A 24,118-nucleotide genomic window follows, 5' to 3' on the forward strand; every position below is an offset into this window, starting at 1 on the left:
GAGGTCTGAGCAGACACACTAAAGGGCTGAGGCTTTCTTTCTCAGTCACCCACACTGGGGTGTCTGTTCTGAGAGGGGATCTTATCAATGTCTATAAATATCTGAGGGGTGGGGGTCAAGATGAAGGGGCCAGGCTCTTTTTGGTGGTGCCCAGTGACAAGGCAAGGAACAACAGGTACAACACAGGAAGTTCCACCTCAACATGAGGAGAAAATTCTTCATTGTGAGCCCTGGAGCAGGCTGCCCAGAGAGGTTGTGGAGTTTCCTTCTCTGAAGACTTTCAAAACCCACCTGGATGCATTCCTGTGTGACCTGCCCTAGGTGACCCTGCTTTGGCAGGGGGTAGGACTGGATGATCTCCAGGGGTCCCTTCCAACCCCTACCATTCTCTGATCCCATGATTCTGGAAAGAAATTCTTCCCCACACAGCATCAGCCCTCTGGCTCCATGGGGATTTCCAGGCAGGCAGATATTTCCTGCACACCCTTTAGTTCTGATCCATCTGTCTTCCTCCCAGACTGCTCCTGGAGAACTGGGATGACTTTTTGTAAGGGGAGGACATGAAGTGGTTTATTCAGCCCACGAGGTGGCAGGATTAAAAAGCAGATTGGAGCTGCTACTTGATCCCATTAAAGCAGGGATAGGAACTTTGTTTCCTGGTGCTCCCATGAAGCGTGAACAAAGTGCTGGAAACGGAGAAGCTGCAGTGCTAGCTGCAACACTGACCTCTGACACAAGCAGGAAGCAGGATTGTGGAGATTCATAGATTCAGGGAATGGTTTGAGTTGGAAAGGACCTTCAAGATCACCTAGTTCCACCCCCTGTCGTGGGCAGGGACACGTTCCACTAGCCCAGGTTGCTCAAGGTCTCATCCAACCTGGCCTTGAGCATCTCCAGGGAGGTGGCATCCACATCCTCCCTGGGCAACCTGTTCCAGTGTCTCATCACCTTCATTGCAAAGAATTTCTTCTACATACCCAGTCTAAATCTCCCTCCTTCCAGCTTCAATCAATTCATAGTATCATAGTATCAGTCATGGTTGGAAGGGAACTCCAGGATCATCCAGTTCCAACCCCCCTGCCATGGGCAGGGACACCTCACACTAGATCAGCCTGGCCAGAGCCTCATCCAGCCTGGGCTTAAACACCCCCAGGGACGGGCCCCCAACCACCTCCCTGGACAACCCATTCCAGGGCTTCACCACTCTCATGGGGAAGAACTTCCTCCTCACCTCCAGCCTGAATCTCCCCACCTCCAGCTTCATTCCATTCCCCCTAGTCCTATCACTACCTGAGATCTTGAGCAGTCCCTCCCCAGCCTTCTTGTAGCCCCCTTCAGATCCTGGAAGGCCACAATGAGGTCACCTGGGAGCCTTCTCTTCTCCAGACTGAACAGCCCCAACTCCTTCAGTCTGTCTGTCTCCTCTTGTCCTGTCACTATGAGCCCTTGTAAAACAGTGAAACAATACAACAACAAGAGATCAAAGAATATAAAGAGCTGATGATTAGAATGAGGCAAAGATGGGTCTGATTAGCTTAAGTTCCTCGTCCTCATGTGCAAAACTCTTTCTGAGAACCTCACAGTCATAGAACCACAGAGTTAGGTTGGAAAGGACATGGTATTTGGGGATATGGCTTAGTGGTGGGCTTGGTAGAGTAGGGTTAATGGTTGGACTTGATGATCTTGAAGGTCTTTTCCAACCTAAATGATTCTATGACCATCTGCTTCCAACCTTCTTGTCACGGACAGGGACAGCTTCCACTAGACCAATTTGCTCAAAGCCTTGCCCAACCTGGCCTTGAATGCCCCAAAATGAAAAGAATTCAGAGTAAGATTCTCAGTGAGCAGCTCAGGGGTCAGACAAACATTCAGAGCAAAAAGAGAAAGAAACTCTTCCAACTTACTCACTGCTTTAAAGCAAGGAAAGTCTTTCAAAGTCCACAAACGTGGCCAAGAAGCAAAAAGAATCCACTGGAAACTCAGCACATTATTAAAACAGAGGTAGCTTTAATGCTGCTTCAGACTGAGGAGTTTAAACTGCAGTTAAGAACACATGGAGAATGATTTCTCTTCATCAACTTAAGTGGTGCAGTCTTCTTCCAACCCGTGTAAACAACGTGCAGCATCTTGACAGGACCTTCTGAAGGGCTTTGCTGGTACTCAGCAACTTCTTCTGGTGCTTCAGCCCACCTGCTTTATTGAAGTCTTTCATTTGATTGGTTACTCAGTGAAACCACAGAAATGAAAGGACATGAACATCTCAGTTATGAACACCTCAATGACCAGCAACGTGCCCTTGTGGCCGAGAGGGCCAATGGTGTCCTGGGGTGCATCAGGAAAAGGGAGTTCTGCAGGTCTAGGGAGGTTTTCCTCCCCCTATACTCTGCTCTGCTGAGGCCACACCTGGGATACTGTGTCCAGTTTTGGGCTCCCCAGTTTGAGACAGATATCTACTGGAGAGTCAATGGAGAGCTAGGAGGATGATAAAGGGACTTGACCATGAGAGCTGGGGCTGTCCAGTCTGGAGGAAAGAAAGCTGAGAGGGGATCTTATCGATGTCTATAAATATCTGAAGGGTGGGTGTCAGGATGAAGGTCCCAGGCTCTTTTTGGTGGTGCCCAGTGACAGGACAAGGAATAACAGGTACCACCTGCAACCCAGGAGGTTCCACCTCATGAAGAGGAGAAACCTCTGTATTGTGAGGGTGCTGGAGCCCTGGAGCAGGCTGCCCAGAGAGGTTGTGGAGTCATCTTCCCTGCAGACTTTCAAACACATCTGGATGCATTCCTCTGTGACCTGCCCTAGGTGATCCTGCTTTGGCAGGGGGACTGGACTGGATGATCTCCAGAGGTCCCTTCTGTGATCTCCAGATGAGGAAACCCTGACAAAATGAATTGGGCAGTTTCTGACTCATCTCACAATGAAATGATGATGATGATATCATTGACTCTGTGCTGTTTATGTTGCTCCCCATCTTTTGACTTTGGACAATGACATGGGCCAGCCAGAGGATGAATTTATGTATCCTAAAAATAAGATTACTGTGAAAGCCCTTTGAGTTCAGGGAAATGAGTTAGGCAGAACCAAACCCCAAACTAATTAGTAATGGGTAGAGAACTGGGGAAAAAACACAGCAACAATCTCAAAAAAAAAACCCAAAATTATGAGGGAATCAAGGAAAATGAGGAGAGATTGAAAACAATGGAAAGAGTCACCCCAGAAAGTTTGTGTCAAATCCTTCAAGGAATGAGGAGAAGGAGCAATTTATATAGAAGGATAGGATAGGATAGGATAGGATAGGATAGGATAGGATAGGATAGGATAGGATAGGATAGGATAGGATAGGATAGGATAGAATGGAATGGAATGGAATGGAATAGACCAGACCAGGTTGGAAGAGACCTTCAAGATCATCACATCCAACCCATCATCCAACACCACCTAATCAACTAAACCATGCAACCAAGCACCCTATCAAGTCTCCTCCTGAACACCTCCAGTGATGATGACTCTATCACCTCCCTGGGCAGCCCATTCCAATGGGCAATCACTCTCTCTGTGTAGAGCTTCCTTCTAACCTCCAGCCTAAACCTCTCCTGGTGCAGGTTGGGACTGTGTCCTCTTGTTCTGGTGCTGGTTGCCTGGGAGAAGAGCCCAACCCCCACCTGGCTACAACCTCTATTCAGGGAGTTGTAGACAGCAAGAAGGTCTCCTCTGAGCCTCCTCTTCTGCAGGCTAAGCAACCCCAGCTCCCTCAGCCTCTCCTCACAGGGCTGTGCTCCAAACCCCTCCCCAGCTTTGTTGCCCTTCTCTGGACACCTTCCAGCAAGTCAACCTCCTTCCTGAACTGAGGGGGCCCAGAACTGGACACAGGACCCAAGGTGTGGCCTTAATTTTAAGGTCTTTGGTACCAACGAATTCCTTGGAGCTTTACAGTACTTGTAATCTAAAAAGAGTCTTCTGTTATTCACCTAAGTATATTTTATAACTTACTTCCTAGTAATACTTCTATTGACAACACTTACAGAAAGGCAGGGAATCAGAAAGAGGTGAAGGAAATGCCTGATCAGCAGAACCAGCTATCTCAGCTGGGTTCTAAGCCAAGTTTCTCCACGAGTCTATATCTCCTTCCTCTGCTCACATAATACCAAACTTCCCAGATAAGAAGTTGTTTTTCCCTTGGGCTGTTGTGTTCTTCCCATCACTTGTCTTGGAGGGTATGTCCATGGTCGTGTATCTGATCTGAAACCCACCAGCAGTCACGGAGGCATCTGTCAAAAACTTCAAGGTCATAACATTGCCTGGGACAAGAAAAAGAAAAGCAAAGGTTACATGTTTTTTTTAATCACTCTGAAAGTGCTCTTTCATCCAAGATCTTTCCTGTCAGGCTGGTGAGACACTGGAACAGGTTTTGCCCAGGGAGGTTGTGGATGCCCCCTCCCTAGAGGTGTTCAGGGCCAGGCTGGATGAAGCCTTGAGCAACCTGGGCTGGTGGGAGGTGTCCCTGTCCACAGCAGGGGGGTTGGAACTAGGTGATCTTGAAGGTCCCTTCCAACCCAAACCATTCAATGAATCTTTAGAGAATCCATCTAGTCTGTCTGCTTCCAAGCTGTGGCCTGGGGGGATTCTTAGCCTCAGGCAGACTTCACAGGCTCACAGGATGTTAAGGGTTGGAAAGGACCTCTGGAGATATTTGAGTCCAAGCCCCCTGTGTGTGGGTTGGGATGGGTTACTGGTGACTGATCTGCTGTGTAAAAAGACATCTTTGTGGAAAGTCCCTCTTGCTCAGGGGTGTGCTACCGCTTACAGGCCAGCAGGCTGCACTCTGGTCATCTTCCAGCTCGACCTTGCTTTTAGGTTTCATAGAATCACAGAATTGTCAGGCTTGGAAGGGACCTCAAGGATCAGCCAGTGCTAACCCCCCTGCCATGGCCAGGGACACCTCACACTACAGCAGGTTGCTCACAGCCACATCCAGCCTGGCTGCAAACACCTCCAGGGCTGAGGCTTCCACCACCTCCCTGGGCAACCTGTGCCAGGCTCTCACCACCCTCCTGGGGAACAATTTCTTCTTCACATCCAATCTCAATCTACCCGTGCTAGTTTGGTTCCATTCCCCCCAGTCCTATCCCTCCCTGACACCCTCAAAAGTTTGTTTAGAAGCAATTAGATGACAGAATGTGCTGGCACTACTGAGCAGCACTTTAGGACATGAAGCTGTGTCATTTTATCCATATATTATTGGGGGGTGGGGCAAGGGGGAAGTGATTTTGGCTGATTTTGGTTTTAACTTAACAAGTGCAAATACATTACCTGTGCTGATGATGTCATCTGGCAGCTCATCTCCACAGAACCTGGAAGGAGAATGCAAAGATGGGTCTGATTAGCTTAAGTGCCTCGTCCTCACGTGCAAAACTCTTTCTGAGAACCTCACAGTCACAGAACCAGAGAGTTAGGTTGGAAAGGACATGGTATTTGGGGATATGGCTCAGTGGTGGACTTGGTAGAGTAGGGTTAATGGTTGGACTTGATGATCTTGAAGGTCTTTTCCAACCTCAATGATTCTATGACCATCTGCTTCTAAATGGTCACGACCAAAACATGCTGAAAGTATGCCACAGGCTCCCAAAATGAGGACCTGCAATGAGAGGTGGCTCCTGCCCTGGGCTCTCCTCTGGAGCTGTGGTTGGTGGAGCTCAACTGGTTCTAAGCATTCAGTTAAGGCAGGTGCCTAAAGGAGTTTTGTCCTTGTGCTATAGTAAGGCTTGGGGGGAGGGAAAAAAGGAAACATTTGTCAATATTAGCAGGAAGTAAATGATGCAAAAGAAGAAAAGGAGGAATTTAATGAGGTGTGCAGGGAAAGAGCAGTGGCCCAAGGCTAAGGAAGGAAGAGCCTTGTCAAGAAAAACATTTAGAATGATCTGTAAAGACAAAATTGTCAGTAAAGGCAAAACTGTCCTTCCTTTGCCACACTCCATTTGGAGAGAGGAGGTGAAAAGAGGCAGGAATTGGCCACTGGGTTTTTATCACTTTTTCTGGCTTGTTTTCACTTTGGGGCAGGGGTTGTCCCCTTGTACTCATCCCTGGAGAGGCCAAACCTGAAATCCTGGGGTCAGTTTTGGGCTCCTCACTCCAAGGACACTGAGGGGCTGGAGTGTGTTCAGAGAAGGACATCAAAGCTGGTGAAGGGGCTGGAGAACAAGGCTGGTGAGGAACAGCTGAAGGAACTGGGGGTGTTTAGTCTGGAGAAAAGGAGGCTGAGGAAAGACTTCATTGCTCTCTACAACTCCCTGAAAGGAGGCTGGAGCCAAGGGGGGGATTGGTCTCTTATCCCTAATATTAGGTGATAGAACATGAGGAAATGGCCTGAAATTGTGCAGGGGAGGTTTAGGTTGGACATAAGGAACACGAGTGGTCAGGCACTGGAACAGGCTGCCCAGGGAGGTGGTGGAGTCCCCATCCCTGGAGTTGTTCAAGAGACCTGTGGCCGTGGCACTTTGGGCCATGGTTTGATGGCCATGGTGGTGTTGGGCTGTGGCAGTTGAGGCTGGGTGCCTCCTGCTGCTGGCACACAAGATACACCTCTGGTGTCCCAAGTGTCCAGCCCAGTGGGTGGACACAGGAAATAGCCTACTTCATACCCATAATATCCTGTGCCCTGTAAATCTATCAGCAAGGGCTCACACTTCCTCTCTTTCCCTCCTTGCTCTCGTGGGAGATGCTCCATATCTGGTGATGGTGGGGGAATTATCTCAAGGCCTCTTAGGCTTGGCTAGGCCTAGTGCCAGCAGGAGAAGGGGGAGGGGTGGTCACAGATCTGGCCAGCTGAGATTAGCCTAGCAGTGGAGGGGAGAAGAAACAGCCCTGGGGGGTTTGGGTATACTCTCAGGTGGGGAGAAGGGAAATGTTGGAAGGCTTTTGGGTATGAATTAGAATTAGAATGAACCAGGTTGAAAAAGACCTTCAAGATCACCAAGTCCAACCTATCACCCAACACCATCTCACCAACTAAACCATGGCACCAAGTGCCTCAGCCAGGCTCTTCCTAAACACCTCCAGGGATGGGGACTCCACCACCTCCCTGGGCAGCACATTCCAAAGGCCAATCTCTCTTGCTGGGAAGAACTTCTTCCTAACCTCCAGCCTAACCTTCCCCTGACACAGCTTGAGACTGTGTCCCCTTGTTCTGGTGCTGGTTGCCTGGGAGAAGAGACCAACACCCACCTGGCTGCAACCTCCCTTCAGGGAATTGTAGAGAGCAAGAAGGTCTCCCCTGAGCCTCCTCTTCTCCAGGCTAAGCAACCCCAGCTCCCTCAGCCTCTCCTCCCAGGGCTGTGCTCCAGACCCCTCCCCAGCTTTGTTGCCCTTCTCTGGACACCTTCCAGCAACTCAACATCTTTCCTACACTGCTGTAAGGGAGTCTGTATGCTTTGGGTTTCTTTTGTCACTATGCTTGCAGCTCTCTGTAACACACTCATTGCTTTTCCATTTACACTTTCCACCACTCCTGCAATCCCTGTTGTGTGAATGTCATGCTTTTGCCCCTCTCAGGGGGCAAGAGAGGATCTGCCTGGCCTCAAACCAGGACATTGGTCTATGGCTGGACTCCATCCTAGTGGTCTGCTCCAAGCCAAGCAGTTCTATGATTCCATATTCAAGCTGGACTTGCTTTACCTGCCCACGAAGCCGTTGACATCGTCATAGCTGTCATAGATCTCCAGGAAATCAGCCAGGCAAGCAGTGTCCTCCTCCACATCAAACTCCAGGAACTGCAGGTGAATGCGCTGGCCATACTTCACCCTGATATGCCAGTAGCAAATCTGGTCATTCTCATACTCATTTGGGTAGCCTGGGGACTTAAAGGTGTGTTTGGAATCCGTGAAGACTCCACCGCATTCTTTCCCTAGGAGGCAAACAAAACCATCAGAGTTGGAGCGTTCCTTCTGGACTGGGTTGTGGTTTAAATCACAATCACAGAACTGTTGCAGCTGGAAGAGACCTCTAAGATGGAGTCCAACCAGCAACCCAACCCCACCATGGCCATCAAACCATGTCCCACAGTGCCATGGCCACAGGTTTCTTGAACACCTCCAGGCATGGTGACTCCACCACCTCCCTGGGCAGCCTGTTCCAGTGCCTGACCACTCTTGGAGAAAGAAATTGTTCCTCATCTCCAACCCCAAACCTCCCCTGGCACAATTTCAGGCCATTTTATCTCATTCAGTCACCTGACACTAGGGAGAAGAGACCAACCCCCACCAGGCTCCAACCTCCTTTCAGGGAGCTGTAGAGAGCAATGAGGTCTCCCCTCAGCCTTCTCTTCTCCACACTAAACACCCCCAGTTCTCTGAGCTGCTCCTCATCAGCCCTGCTCTCCAGACCCTTCACCAGCTTCCTTGCCTTTCTCTGGACCTGCTGCTGCACCTCAGTGTCCTTCTTGGAGTGAGGGGCCCTAAACTGAACCCAGGACTCAAGGTGTGGCCTCACCAGTGCCCAGTATGGGGGCAGGAGCCCTGCCCTGGTCCTGCTGGCCACAATCTTGCTGCTCCAAGCCAGGATGCTGGTGGCTTTCTTGGCCATGTGGACAGTTTCCCCAGGACTTGCACTCTGGGCTTCTGTCCAGGTGAGAAAAGCATCAAAATGTCCAGGCTGTGGCTGTGCCACCTGCACTCAGGCTTTGCAGCAGAGTGTCCATCAAGAGTGAATATAAATCCTTTCAGGAGGAGAGACTGACATCATCTGCTGCTTGTGGGCTGTTCTGCTCTCCTTTTGTCCTCTGCCCAAACCCTGCCCTTGGACAGCAACCACCTCTCAGCCCAGAGCAGAGGGCTAGCAAGGAGGACGTTGGGCTGACATGCAGCAATACAGAGTGCAGTAGTTCCCTCTTGCAGCTTTCTTTTGCTGAACATCTGTGTGTCCCCCACCCCACAGAGCTATTTGATTTACAACTGCCCAGCTCACACAAACAACCTCAGGCCCTCTGAGCACAAACAGAATGGCCACAGCTGGACAGACGTCACGGGCAGCTCCAGCTCTGGGCTCTGCCAGGCCGGGGAGGACGCTTGGAGGAGTAGGAGAGCTGAGCCGTGCACAAAGCTTTGCTTTTCTTGTTGGTGCCCACTTTTCTGTCCTCCCTGCTAGAGGATGTGGTATCAGGCAGTGTGCCCAGGTGGCCAAGAAGGCCAACAGCATCCTGGCTTGATCAGCAATAGCGTGGCCAGCAGGACCAGGGCAGGAATCAACCACCTCAGCACTGGTGAAGGCACACCTTGAGTACTGGGTTCAGATTTGGACCCCTCACTGCAAGGACATTGAGGGGCTGGAGTGTGTCCAGAGAAGGGCAAAGAGGCTGGTGAAGGGTCTGGAGAACAGACCTGGTGAGGAGCAGCTGAGGGAACTGGGGGTGTTCAGCCTGGAGAAGCAGAGGCTGAGGGGAGACCTCATTGCTCTCTACAGCTCCCTGAAAGGAGGTTGGAGTGAGGTGGGGGTTGGTCTTTTTTGCCAAGTAACAAGGGAGAAGAGGAGATGAGGACAAGATCTTCTGCAAGGGCAAGAGGAAATGGCCCCAGGTTACCCCAAGGAAGGTTTAGGCTGGACATAAGGATCAGTTTCTTCCCCAGAAGGCTTATCATGGCCTGGACCAGATTGCCCAGGACAGGGGTGAAGTCCTCATCTCTGAAGGGGTTTCAAAGCTGTGGAGATGTGGTGCTGAGGAGCATGGTTTAGTGGTGACCTGGCAATGCTGGGCTGATGGTTGGACTCGATGATCTTAAGGGTGTGTTCCAACCACAGTGATTCTATGATTCAATACACTGAAAGAGCAGCCATGTCAATATGTCACTCATCAGCAGTGTGCTGAATGCAGGAGGATTGGAGAGGTGCCCCACATCTGCACCTGTCCCACATGTGCTCTGGTGAGACCCCACCTGGAGTACTGCATCCAGTTCTGGAGCCCCTAGGAAGGAGCTGGAGGTGCTGAAGCATGTCCAGAGAAGGACCATGAGGATGAGCAGAGGGCTGGAGCTCCTCTCCTATGAGGACAGACTGAGGGAGTTGGGGCTGTTCAGTCTGGAGAAGAGAAGGCTCTGAGGAGACCTCATTGTGGCCTTCCAGGATCTAAAGGGGGCTCCAAGAAAGCTGGGGAGGGACTTTTGAGGGTGTCAGGGAGGGATAGGATGATGTTGAGGTACTGGAAGGTGTCCAGAGAAGGGCAACAAAGCTGGGGAGCAGTTTGGAGCACAGCCCTGTGAGGAGAGGCTGAGGGAGCTGGGGTTGCTTAGCCTGCAGAAGAGGAGGCTCAGGGGAGACCTTGCTGTCTACAACTGCCTGAAGGGAGGATGCAGCCAGGTGGGGGTTGGTCTCTTCTCCCAGGCAACCAGCACCAGAACAAGAGGACACAGTCTCTAGCTGTGCCAGGGGAGGTTTAGGCTGGAGGTTAGGAGGAAGTTCTACACAGAGAGAGAGACTGGCCATTGGAATGGGCTGCCCAGGGAGGTGATGGAGTCACCATCCCTGGAGGTGTTTAGGAAGAGCCTGGCTGAGGCACTTGGTGCCATGGTTTAGCTGATGAGATGGTGCTGGGTGATAGATTGGACTCGATGATCTCAAAGTTCTCCTCCAACCTGGTTAATTCTATTCTATTCTGTTCTGTGAGAGTCTGGACTGTGTCAGGCAGGCAGCATGGTGTGCAGTCCCAGTGCTGGAGCTGAGGAGCAGTGTGTGGGTGTGGAACCCACCGTGGGGGTTGTAGCAGTAGGCATCCCACCGCTCGCTCCTGTTGAGGCGAATGCCGTAGTCGACGATCCCGGTTCTCCCAAAGCCGCAGTTGGCTCCGGCTTTCACGATGGGATAACCAACTCTGCCCTTTGCCATCCAGCCAGCAGCACACACATGGAAACCTGCAACAGGCAGACAGGGAGGCTGGGATGTGATAAAGCAAGCCTAGGGAAGAACCTCTGCTTTTGTAGTCAAAGAAATCAACTCTTGCTCAAGCTGATGCTCAGAAGCACAGAATGCTTTGGGTTGGAAGGGACCTTCAAGATCATCTAGTTCCAAACCCCCTGCCATGGGCAGGGACACCTTCCACTAGCCCAGGTTGCTCAAGGCCTCATCCAAGCTGGCCTTGAACACCTTCAGGGTGGGGGCATCCACAACCTCCCTGTTCCAGTGCCTCACCACCCTCACTGCAAAGAATTTCTTCCTAATCTCCAGTCTAAATCTGCCCTCCTCCAACACCAATCCATTCCTTCTTGTCTCTATCACTGCAAGCTCTTGGACAAGCTCCAGTCTAAATCTGCCCTCCTCCAGCACCAATCCATTCCTTCTTGTCTCTATCACTGCAAGCTCTTGGACAAGCTCCAGTCCAAATCTCTCCTCCTCCAGCACCAATCCATTCCTTCTTGTCTCTATCACTACAAGCTCTTGTACAAGCTCCAGTCTAAATCTCTCCTCCTCCAGCACCAATCCATTCCTTCTTGTCTCTATCACTGCAAGCTCTTGGACAAGCTCCAGTCTAAATCTGCCCTCCTCCAGCACCAATCCATTCCTTCTTGTCTCTATGACTGCAAGCTCTTGTACAAGCTCCAGTCTAAATCTCTCCTCCTCCAGCACCAATCCATTCCTTCTTGTCTCTATCACTGCAAGCTCTTGTACAAGCTCCAGTCTAAATCTCTCCTCCTCCAGCACCAATCCATTCCTTGTCTCTATCACTACAAGCTCTTGTACAAGCTCCAGTCTAAATCTGCCCTCCTCCAGCACCAATCCATTCCTTCTTGTCTCTATGACTGCAAGCTCTTGTACAAGCTCCAGTCTAAATCTCTCCTCCTCCAGCACCAATCCATTCCTTCTTGTCTCTATCACTGCAAGCTCTTGTACAAGCTCCAGTCTAAATCTGCCCTCCTCCAGCTCCAATCCATTCCTTCTTGTCTCTATCACTACAAGCTCTTGTAAAAAGTCCCTCCCAAACTCTCCTGTAGCCCTCTTCAGGTATTGGAAGGCTGCTCTAAGGTCTCCTTGAAACCTTCTCTTCTCAAGGCTGAGCAGCCCCAACTCATTGACTTGGGTATAATAGGCCTAACAGAACTTGAGCTACAGGTTGGAACAGGAACAGGTTGCCCTGAGAAGTTGTGGAGGCTCCAAGCCTCCAGCTTGCCTGCTTTGTGGGACGAGTCCCTGCCCATGGCAGGGGGGTTGGGACTACATGATCTCGAAGGTCCTTTTCATCCCAACCCATTTGTCCTAGTTTATGATTGTATGGCACAGGAAAGAACAGGACTTTGTGAGGATGGTTTTAAACACAGATTATAACATTGATTTGTGTCACAGATTCACAGACTGCATGGGTTTGGAAAGGTACCCCAAAGGTCATCTTGTCCAACCCCCCTGCAGGCAGCAGGGATGTCTCTGACTAGAGCAGGCTGCCCAGGGCAACATCCAGGCTGATCTTGAATGTCTCCAGAGATGAGACCTCAACCACATCCCTGGGCAGTCTGTTCCAGTGTTCCACCACCCTCAATGTGCAGAACTTCTTCCTGATGGCCAACCCAAATCTCCCCTGCTCCAGTTTCAAACCCTTGCCCCTCGTCCTATCCCCACAGGCCCTTCTGAACAGTCCCTCCCCTGCCTTCTTGTAGGTCCCCTTCAGATACTGATTTGTCTTCTCCACACCATAATTATTAGTTCTTCACTGGAAACCAAACCCCAAATGCAGATGGCCTAGATGGTTTCCTGGGTGGTGAGTTTGTAAGTGCTGTGCTACCAGCATTTGTAACTGAGTTTCCTCTTGGATGAGCCATAAAAGTCTGGGGTTTGTTTCCCCTTGTTTGCATCTCGAGAGTTTGCAGCATTAGTGCAGAGCATGAATAAAATATCATGCACAGGAGACAGCTCAGAAAACAAAGTCTTCACAGAGTTTCAGTTGCACTTCAAACACCTGGAATGCCTCAAGTATTCCTCACTCCTCCCCCTAGCTCCTCTCTGCATATTGTGGCTGAGAACTCAAGAACAGCAGCCAAGGAAGGCTGCGCTGTGCTCTGTCTGCTAGAGACCGGCTCAGTGTTTTCACCCAGAGGAAGCAGAACATATTTGTGGTGTCCTAGGGCTGTGAGCTCCTCAGAGGAGGCAAAAGTACCCTTTTGACATGTGTGCTGGTGCTGGGAGCCAGCTTCTGACTCAGTGGTGGGGGAGATTTTCCATTGTGTTCCCAGTGCTCTGCACGAATCAATCATTTCTGACTGGAGATAAACAGAAATGCTGCAGAGCCCACGCTCAGCTCTGCTCTTCACTCCAAGCACGCCACTCAAGAATGGCTGCAGTACACAAGAAGGACATGGAACTGCTGAAGCAGGTCCAGAGGAGGCCACAAAGGTGATCAGAGAGCTGGAGAACCTCTCCTATGAGGACAAACTGGGAGAGTTGGGGTTGTTCAGCCTGAAGAAGAGAAGGCTCTGGAGGGACCTTAGAGCTGCATCTCAACATCTGAAGGGGAACTACAGGAAGACTGGGGAGAGACTTTAGAAGAGCCTGGGGTGATAGGATGAGGGGCAATGGTTTGGAATGGGAGCAGGGGAGATTTAGGTTGGACATCAGGAGGAAGTTCTGCATAATGAGAGTTGGGAAATACTGGAACAGGTTCTCCCAGGGACGTGGTTGAAGCCCTGACCATGGAGACAGTCATGATCAGACTTGATTTGGCTCTGGGCAGCCTGATCTATCTGGAGGTGTCCCTGCTGACTGCATGGGGGTTGGACAAGATGAGCTTTGAGGGTCCCTTCCAACCTGATGCACTCTGTGAATCTGTGACTGAGAGGCCTGTAAAGTCCCAGGGTTTTTGCCCAGGTTGCAAACCATCTTCCCCCTCAGTGACAGAGCATGACTGTGCTGCCTGCAGAGTTGTCAGGGATGACATCTGCACACATCTCCCCTGAGCTCTGGGTGTAGCACAGTCCTGGAACCAGCAACATCTAGTTGGGAGCTGTCTGGCCAAGCAGGGAAGCAGCAGGACCTCCCTAGCTACTGCACCTGGGGGCTACAGAGAAAGGTGCTTCTCCTGAGGGAGCTTCTCTAGGAGATGTGCATTGCTGCTTTTCATAGCATCAGTCAAGGTGTTTTCAGCCAGTTTATTCATAAGACTCATAAGAATGCTTTGGGTTGGAAGGGACCTTCAAGATCATCTAGCTCCAACCCCCATTCCATGGGCAGGGACACCTTCCACTGCACCAGGTTGTTCAAGGCTCCATCTTTGAGCCTTCTCCAGGCTGAACAGCCCCAATTCCTTCAGCCTGTCTTTGTAGGAGAGGTGCTCTACCCCTCTGATCAACCTCATGGCCACCTCTGGACCCTCTCCAGCAGGTCCATGTCTCTCTTGTGTTGGGAGCCTCATAGCTGGACACAGCCCTCCAGGTGAGGTCTCAGCAGAGCAGAGTGGCAGAATCCCCTCTCTTGACCTGCTGGCCACACTTCCTTTCCTCCAGCCCAGGATGCCATTTGCCTTCTGGGCTGCAAGTGCCCACTGCTGGCTCATGTCCAGCTTCTCACCCACCAGCACCCCCAAGTCCTTCTCTGCAGGGCTGCTCTCAGTCTCCTCACCCCCAGCCTGGACTGATGTCGAGGGTCACCCTGACCTAGGTGCAGGACCTCGCGCTTGGCCTTATCGAACCTCCTGAGCCCACGACATTGATGAAAATACAAGACTGGCAACAGCAGGAAGGAGCAAGACAGAAAGCAAAGAGCCATGATGCTGTCCAAACCTATTTTCCTGGCTGCCTCCAGCTGCTGGTAGGTGGCCAGGTGTCCTCCCTCGTACTCGCAGACGGCTTTTGCCTCGACGTAGGTGAGCTGGTACTTGCCCGAGCGCGACTCCCTGTGGTACACTCCAGCTGCTCGTTCTGTGGGACCAAAGCAAACCATTATTGCAGCAAGCACAGCACAGCTCAACCACCTTCTGGGCTGCTCTCAGACAACTCTTTGGCTTGGAAAAGGCCTTTAAGATGAAGGAGTCGAACCACTCTCTAACTCTACCAAGGATGGTGCCAATCATCAGCACCGTATCTACCAGTCAGAAGACACCTCCAGGCATGGGGATCCAACCACCTCCCCGGGGAGTCTGATCCAGTGGTTGAGAACCCTTTCAGTGAAGAAGTTTCTTCTAATGTGCAACCAAAACCTCCCCTGGTGCAACTGGAGGCCATTTCCTCTTATCCTGTCATTTGCTACTAGGGAGAAGAGGCCAACCCCCACCTGGCTCCAGCCTCCTTTCAGGGAGTTGCAGAGAGAAATGAGGGCTCCCCTCAGCCTCTTCTTTTCCAGACCAAACAATCCCAAGTTCCTTCAGCTGCTCTTCACAAGACTTGTGCTCTAGACCCTTCACCAGCTTTGTTGCTCTTCTCTGGACCCTTTCTTAGCACCTCAATGTCTTGTAGTGAGGGGCCCAAAACTGAACCCAGTACTCAAGGTGTGGCCTCACCAGTGCCCAGTCCAGGGCCACAATCACTTTGGTCCTGCTGGTCACACTGTTGCTGATCCAAGTCAGGATGCCATTGGCCTTCTGGGCCACTTGGGCAGTTTCCCCAAGACCTGCACTTTGGGCTACTGTCCAGGTGAGAAGACAGCATCAAAATATTCAGGTTGTAGCTGAGCCACTTGGGAAGTGGCATGAAAACACGTCCCTCCCTGCCCAGGGGCATGTTCTTGCAACCCAAAGTCATGTTTTCGTTTGGGAGAAGTTTTGAACAACAGAGCTTGCCAGGATTTGGTCAGTTGTTGAACAACAGAAGATCAACAAATGCAGGGAAGGACTCTCCTAGGACCACTCTTGAGGCAGTAGCCATGGGAACGACGAGCTGGTGACAGCATCCCTGGTTCTGTGTATCCTCTGCGGCTCAGGGGAAGCTCCTTCTGGATTGCTATCACAGCATCCTTTTGGATGCAACTCAAAAGTGCCTTTGTAAGATGAATCAGAGCTTTGTTTTGAGTCTCCAGAGAAGTTATATCAGAGCTACTTGGATGGAGGAGAGGCAGAAATTAAAGGGAACGAAAATGTGAAATAAAAATATCTGAGCTTGTGTCACAAAGGGCAGGACCAGAACAATTGCTGGCTGACATTTCTGCTGCACACAAAATGAATGCACTTTCTGCTTCATTTATTTTTTCCCTCCTTCTCTGTTACAAGTACAACATAAAGCAGCTTTCCAGGGAAACCTAGAAACTGTCACTACTGCTACAAGCTTCAGAAGCTTTTCACAGCGTGCTTGTCTGCTGCCATATGCATGGAAATCTGTCCCAGAACCAATCTGCATATCTAATCTGAGCATGGGCTTTGCTTAGGTCTGCCTTATGTTGAGGGTAATCTGAGGGAGACAGATGTGCAAAACCAGGAATAATTTGGTACAGTACTTGCTTAACCATGGGGGAAACCAGAATCTTTGCTAGGGACATGATACTGGCCTGCATCGGAAACAGTGTGGCCAGCAGGAGCAGGGAGGTCATTCTGCCCTGGACTCAGCACTGGTTAGGCCATGCCTTGAGTCCTGTGTCCAGTTCTGGGCCCCTCAGGTTAGGAAAGATGTTGAGTTGCTGGAAGGTGTCCAGAGAAGGGCAACAAAGCTGGGGAGGGGTCTGGAGCGCAGCCCTGTGAGGAGAGGCTGAGGGAGCTGGGGTTGCTTAGCCTGCAGAAGAGGAGGCTCAGGGGAGACCTTCTTGCTGTCTGCAACTCCCTGAAGGGAGGTCGTAGACAGGAGGGGGTTGGTCTCTTCTCCCAGACAATCTGTGACAGAACAAGAGGACACAGTCTCAAGCTGTGCCAGGGGAAGTTTAGGCTGGAGGTGAGGAGAAAGTTCTTCCCAGGAAGAGTAATTGGTTATCGGAATGTGCTGCCCAGGGAGGTGGTGGAGTCACCATCCCTGGAGGTGTTCGAAAAGGGATTGGATGTGGCACTTGAAGCCATGGTTTAGTTAGGTGTTGGGTGATAGGTTGGACTTGATGTTCTTAAAGGTCTTTTCCAACCAGGTTGATTCTGTAACTTCAGATTAGAGTCAATAGTTTGCTCCAATAAAGAGCTGTGGTCACCACTGAAGTGTGCTGAGATTCCTTCTCAGATCATAGATTCATGGAATGGGTTGGGTTGGAAGGGACCTGAGAGATCATCCAGTTCCAACTCCCCTGGCTATGGGCAGGGAAACCTTCCACTAGACCAGGTTGCTCAAGGCTTCATCCAACCTGGCTTTGAGGCTTGGAGAGCAAGGAGAAATGGCTGACTGGGGCTACCACTGTTCAATCTGACTTAAAATAAAAGCAAAGCAACAGAGCAAAATCATGGTATCATAGTATCAGTCAGGGTTGGAAGGGACCAGAATTTTGTACAGTACTTATTTAACCATGGGGGAAACCAGAATCTTTTCTAGGGATGTGATTAAAGTCAGTAGTTTGGAATGAAAAAAAAAAGGCCATGGCCACCACTGAATTGTGCTGAGATCCCTTCTAGATCATAGATTCATGGAATGGTTTGGGTTGGAAGGGACTTAAAGGTCATCCATTTCCAACTCCCCTGGCTATGGGCAGGGAAACCTTCCACAAGACCAGGTTGCTCAAAGCCTCATCCAGCCTGGTCTTCACCACTTCCATGGATGAGGCATCCACAGCCTCCTTGGGCACCCTCACTGGAAAGAATTCATTCCTAATGTCCAGCCTAAATCTGCCCTCCTCCTGTTTCAAACCATTGCCCCTTGCCCTGTTACTATAAGCCCTTGTAATAAGTCCCTCCCCAGCTCTCTTGTAGTCACTTCAGGTGCTGGAAGGCTGCTCTAAGGTCTCCCTGGAGCCTTCTCTTCTCCAAGCTGAACAGCCCCAACTTGCTCAGCCTGGTGAGTATGAAGTAGATCACAGAATAGTATCATAGTATCAGTCAGGGTTGGAAGGGACCACAAGGATCATCTAGTTCCAACCCCCCTGCCATGGGCAGGGACACCCCACACTAGATCAGGCTGGCCAGAGCCTCATCCAGTCTTAAACACCTCCAGGGCTGGGGCCTCAACCACCTCCCTGAAGAACCCATTCCAGGGCTTCACCACTCTCATGGGGAAGAACTTCCTCCTCACCTCCAGCCTTAATCTCCCCACCTCCAGCTTCATTCCATTCCCCCTAGTCCTATCACTACCTGAGATCCTGAGCAGTCCCTCCCCAGCCTTCTTGTAGCCCCCATCAGATCCTGGAAGGCCACAATGAGGTCACCTGGGAGCCTTCTCTTCTCCAAACTGAACAGCCCCAACTCCTTCAGTCTGTCCTCATAGCAGAGCAGCTCCAGCCCTCTGCTCATCCTCGTGGCCCTTCTCTGGACATCCATATGATGGTTGCTGCTATAGTTTTGGAGCCAGAATCACTGACTTTGTAACCCAGTGAAGTAATCTGTATGGTTGACACCTTTCAGAGGACTGAGAGCCGCTTTCTGGGAATGTCACTGGCATAGGCCCCATCCCTGGAGACATTCAAGGTCAAACCTGATGGAGCCCTGATCAACCTGATCTAATTGGAAGGGTCCCTGCCTGACTGCAGGGGGGCTGGACAAGATGACCTTTGAGGGTCCCTTTCAACCTGGTGCATTCTGTGCCTCTGTGGTCTTCTCTGTTAGAGGATTCTATGTGGAGGCTGCTCTCTTCATCTGACCTCCCTGAAACTTCCTCTCCCTGGAGGACAGTGAGAACTTGCAGCAAAGTTCTTTCTTTCTTTGCCTGAAAATCTGCATGCTGGGACTGTTCCCCCAGGAATTTCTCCACCCTCTGATCTTCTTTTGTTCTTACTCAAAAGATCATGGGTTACATGACAGGAGGACATGTTTCTTCCAACTCACTCTCCCTAAAGTCTCCCCTTGAAGTCCAAAGACAGCAAAATCCTGCAAGGACAGTGACCCTCTACTCACCCACAGCAGGAGGAGATGGTAAAGTGTAACCAAATCTCTTCTGCACAAACACAACAAGCATCAGATTTGGCTTCATAAAGCACCCTCAATATGCACAACAAAATTACTGAATGCTAAGAAAAAAAAGAGAGACATATTGGACTTCTAATCAGAGGATGGCCACATAGAGCTCCTGGCTTGGGCCTCTGCACGTCTAGCCTGCCAGGAGCTCAAGATATTATTTGGGCAATGGGCACAAAGTGGAACCCAGGAGGTTCCCCCTGCAGATGAGGAGAAAGTTGTTTGGTGTGAGGGTGCTGGAGGCCTGGAGCAGGCTGCCCAGAGAGGTTGTGGAGTCTCCTTCTCTGGAGAGCTTCCAAACCCACTTGGCCACTGTGATGCTTGGCAAGCTGCTGTGGGTGTCCATCTCCAGAGCTCCCTTCCAACCCCCAGCGTGCTGGGATGCTGGGGTGCTGTAATGCCCTGATTACTTTGTTTACTCTCTAGGTAAAAGCTGAATGTGTGGCAGAAGATGATTTCATGACCTTCCACTCTGCTGCTTCTTTTTAAAGACTTAGAGAATTGCTCTTCAAATTGGCCTCAATTAGTGAGGCAGCATCCCAAACCTGTCTTGTACTGGACCAAGATCTCTAAGAACAACTTAAAGCCACTTGAAATATATATATATATAAATCAGTCCTATTCCCACAGTGTTTTAAACCCATTTGAGGTATAAAAACCCCGACTCCCACAGAATTTAAACCTATCTGAGACATGGAAACCCTATTCCCACTGCATTTTAAACCCATGTGAGGTATAGAAACCCTATTCCCACAGCATTTTAGACCCACTTGAGTATAAAAACCCTATTCCCACAGCATTCAAACTTACCTGAGATATGGAAACCCCATTTCCACAGCATTTTAAACCTATGTGAGATATAGATATCCTGTTCCCTAAGCATTTTACACCCATTTGAGATATAAACCCTCTATTCCCACAGCATTTTAAATCTATCTGAGATATGGAAACCCATCTGAGATATGGAAACCCTATTCCCACAGCATTTTAAACCCATGTGAGGTATAGAAACCCTATTCCCACAGCATTTTAGACCCACTAGAGTATAAAACCCCTATTCCCACAGCATTCAAACTTACCTGAGATATGGAAACCCCATTCCCACTGCATTTTAAACCCATGTGAGGTATAGAAACCCTATTCCCACAGCATTTTAGACCCACTTGAGTATAAAAACCCTATTCCCACAGCATTCAAACTTACCTGAGATATGGAAACCCCATTTCCACAGCATTTTAAACCTATGTGAGATATAGATATCCTGTTCCCTCAGCATTTTGCACCCATTTGAGGTATAAACCCTCTATTCCCACAGCATTTTAAATCTATCTGAGATATGGAAACCCATCTGAGATACGGAAACCCTATTCCCACAGCATTTTAAACCTATCTGAGATATAGAACCCCTATTCCCACAGCATTTTAAACCCATGTGAGGTATAGAAACCCTATTCCCACAGCATTCAAACTTACCTGAGATATGGAAACCCTATTTCCACAGCATTTTAAACCTATGTGAGATATAGATATCCTGTTCCCTCAGCATTTTGCACCCATTTGAGGTATAAACCCTCTATTCCCACAGCATTTTAAACCCATCTGAGATATGGAAACCCTATTTCCACAGCATTTTAAACCTATGTGAGATATAGAAACTCTATTCCCACAGCATTTTACACCCATTTGAGGTATAAAAACCCTATTCCCCCAGAACTGAAACCTATTTGAGATATGGTAACCCTATTCCCACAGCATTTTAAACCCATTTGAGGTATAAACCTCTTATTCCCACAGCATTTGAAACCTATCTGAGATATGGAAACCCTATTCCCACAGATTTTAAACCTCTCTGAGATATAGAAACCCTGTCCCCACAGCCTATTAAACCCATTTGAGGTATAAACCCCCTATTCCTACAGAATTTAAACCCATCTGAGGTACAGAAACCCTATTCCCACAGTGTTTTAAACCTGAGATATAGAAACCTTGTTCCCACAGCCTATTAAACCCATTTGAGGTAGAAACCTCCTATTCCCACAGCATTTTAAACCCATGTGAGATATAGAAACCCTGTTCCCACAGCATTTTAGACCCATTTGATTATCAAACCCCTATTCCCACAGTTTTTAAACTTATCTGAGATATGGAAGCCCTATTCCCACAGCATTTTAAACCCATCTGAGATACAGAAACCCGATTCCCACAGCTTTTTAAACCTGAGATATAAAACCCTTTATCCCTACAGCATTTTAAACCCACCTGAGATATAAAAACCCCTGTCCCCCACATAATTTTAAACCTGAGATGTAAAAACCCTATTCCCATAGAATTTAACCCCATCTGAGATAGAAAAACTCCATTCCCACAGCATTTTAAACTTGAGCTACAAAGAAACCCTATTCCCACATTTCCTGTAGCCCTCTTGAAAGCGTCTCTCCACTCTTTCATGATGTGAGCAAACCCACAGCCAAAACAGAGCCATTTCTGTGCTTTCCTAGAAAGCCAGGAAATATTCTCACTATTATTTCCAGATCATTTAGTTTCATCTGTGGGACCCCAGGCATCCAAAGTATGCTCATGCAGAAAGCCATTCATTCCTTGGGCAAATGCTTCTTTTCATACTCATTTTCCTTCATTAGAAGGAACTGTTGGTTAATGTTGTTTTCACTGCCTCATGCTGCTGGAAAATGCATTCAGAGGAAATATTCCAGCTCTCTTTTTCCTCCCCCACCTCCCCAGCACTCCAGTAATGACAGAAATGAAGCCACGAGGGCAAAACTCAGCGAAAAGGATCACATGAAATGATCAAAAGAGGATTAAATGATCCAAAAGTGATTAAATGGTCAAATAGATTGATGGAAAAAATCACACAGTGAGCAAAGAAAATGATCAAAAATGATACAATGAGCAAAGAAAGTGATCAAAAGGTGATTAAATGATATGAAAAATGATTAAATGGGCAAACAAATGGAGCTAAAAAATGACACAGTGAGCAAAGAAAATGATCAAAAGGTGGTTAAATGATCCAAAAGTGATGAAATGGTCAAATAAATTGATTAAAAATGACAGAGTGAGCAAAGAAAATGATCAAAAGGTGGTTAAATGATCCAAAAGTGATGAAATGGTCAAATAAATTGATTAAAAAATTACAGAGTGAGCAAAGAAAATGATCAAAAGGTGATTAAATGATCCAAAAGTGATGAAATGGTCAAATAAATTGATTTAAAAATGACACAGTGAGCAAAGAAAATGATCAAAAATGATAAAATGAGCAAAGAAAATGGTCAAAAGGTGATTAAATGATCCCAAAATGATTAAGTGATCAAATAAATGGAGCAAAAAATGACACAGTGAGCAGAGAAAGTGATCAAAAATGATACAATGAGCAAAGAAAGTGATCAGAAGGTGATTAAATGATCCCAAAATGAGTAAGTGATCAAATAAATGGAGCACAAAATGACACAGTGAGCAGAGAAAGTGATCAAAGATGATACAATGAGCAAAGAAAGTGATCAAAAGGTGATTAAATGATGAAAAAATGATGAAGTGGTCAAATAAAGGGAGCAAAAAATGACACAGTGAGCAGAGAAAGTGATCAAAAAGGATAAAATGAGCAAAAAAAAAAGGCTAAGAAAAATGCATTATCAAAAATGATTAAGTGGTCAAACTAAATGCTAAAAATATTAAATTATCAAATAAAATCATTTAAAAAATGAGTGAATGGTCCAAAAATGATAAAATGATCAAAGAAAATGATCAAATTAAGAGATTTTTGAAGGATAAAATTGTTCCAAAATGACCAGAAGAGCAAATAAAATGGGGTTGAAAATGATTAAATGGTCAAACAAATGATTAAATGGCCAAAAAAAGGATAAAATGGCCAAAGAAAATGCTTAAACTTGACAAAATGATCAAAGTAAGATAAAAGGCTCAAATGCAGTGATTTTTAAATGGTAACATTAGCAAAAATGAGGAAAAGAACAAATAAAATGGGGTTGAAAAACTGATTAAATGGTCAAAAAAGGATAAAATGGTCCAAAAAGGATAAAATGGTCAAAGAAAATGCTCAAACTTGACAAAATGGTCAAAAAAAAAAGATAAAATGACCAAATAAAGTGAGAAAATGATCAAATAAAGTGATTTAAAAGTGATACAATTATCAAAACTGAGGAAAAGGACAAATAAAATGGGGTTAAAATGATTAAATGGTGAAAAATGATTAAATGCCCCCCCCAAAATTACTAAGATGGTCAAAGAAAATGCTCAAATGTGACAAAATGATCCAATGAAGTGATAAAATGACCAAATAAAGTGATTTAAAAGGGACACAATTATCAAAACATGGTCAAAAGAGCAAACACAATGGGGTTTAAAATAATTAAATGGGTAAAAAATGATTAAATGCCCCCCCAAAAATGATAAGGTGGTCAAAGAAAATGCTCAGACGTGACAAAAATGATCAAAGAAAATGCTCAAAAACTATCAAAGAGAATTGTCTTGCAAGGATAAAATGATTTTAAAACGCTATTAATTAATTACTATTCTCAAGGATCAGGATTTTAAATGGTCAAAAAGATGATTTTAGATGCCAAAAGGCTGAAAGAAAATGATCCAAGCAACTGTTAAATGACTGCAAGTTTCTGTTCAAATACAATTAAATGAATCAAAATAGGCTAAAACGGTCCCCAAAAGCAAAGCAGCTATAATGCTTCAGTGCAGCACTGTGGTGCTGTTAGCACAGAGCTCAACTTTCTCACTGCTGACTGATTCTCCTGCCAGGCTACCCCAGGCAGTTCAGCAGCAAAGCACTCAGGGGTGAAACGATTCCTTACCTAACCAAATCGAGTTATGCAGCACTCCGTCCTTGAAGCCCCATGCTCCAGCCTTCTCCCACAGCAGGGCACAGAAGAAGAGGAGGGCAATCATCTCTTCCCAGTGTATTAGGGCTGGGAAAAACCACTCAGGGTAAGTTCTGCTAGCAGCTGGCTAGATCCTAGTGGAACATCTGGTAGCCAGATCTTAAATAGTGCTTTCAGCTGTGAGGTCAGCAAGGCTGCTCCAATTGTGCTCGCTGCAGGCTTCTTACACAATTCACTGTGGTGTCTGCAGTCACCCATGTGACTCAGTTTTGGCTCTCTCCAGCCCCAG

General features: G+C 48.0%; 1 protein-coding gene across 1 annotated transcript; it reads right to left on the reverse strand.

Moving 5' to 3' along the window:
• Nucleotides 1-4,130: 4,130 nt before the first annotated feature.
• On the reverse strand, nucleotides 4,131-23,967 carry TNFAIP6 (TNF alpha induced protein 6). The gene is made up of 6 exons (XM_054168889.1): nucleotides 23,803-23,967; nucleotides 14,748-14,885; nucleotides 10,737-10,898; nucleotides 7,675-7,903; nucleotides 5,314-5,354; nucleotides 4,131-4,301 (listed from the first exon to the last, which is right to left on the reverse strand). Exons 1-6 carry the CDS (start codon nucleotides 23,894-23,896, stop codon nucleotides 4,138-4,140), a joined length of 828 nt encoding a protein of 275 aa, XP_054024864.1. The 5' UTR covers nucleotides 23,897-23,967; the 3' UTR covers nucleotides 4,131-4,137.
• Nucleotides 23,968-24,118: the final 151 nt, after the last annotated feature.

Source organism: Dryobates pubescens, chromosome 2 (genome assembly GCF_014839835.1).
Source record: "Dryobates pubescens isolate bDryPub1 chromosome 2, bDryPub1.pri, whole genome shotgun sequence".
Classification (NCBI taxonomy): Eukaryota; Metazoa; Chordata; class Aves; order Piciformes; family Picidae; genus Dryobates; species Dryobates pubescens.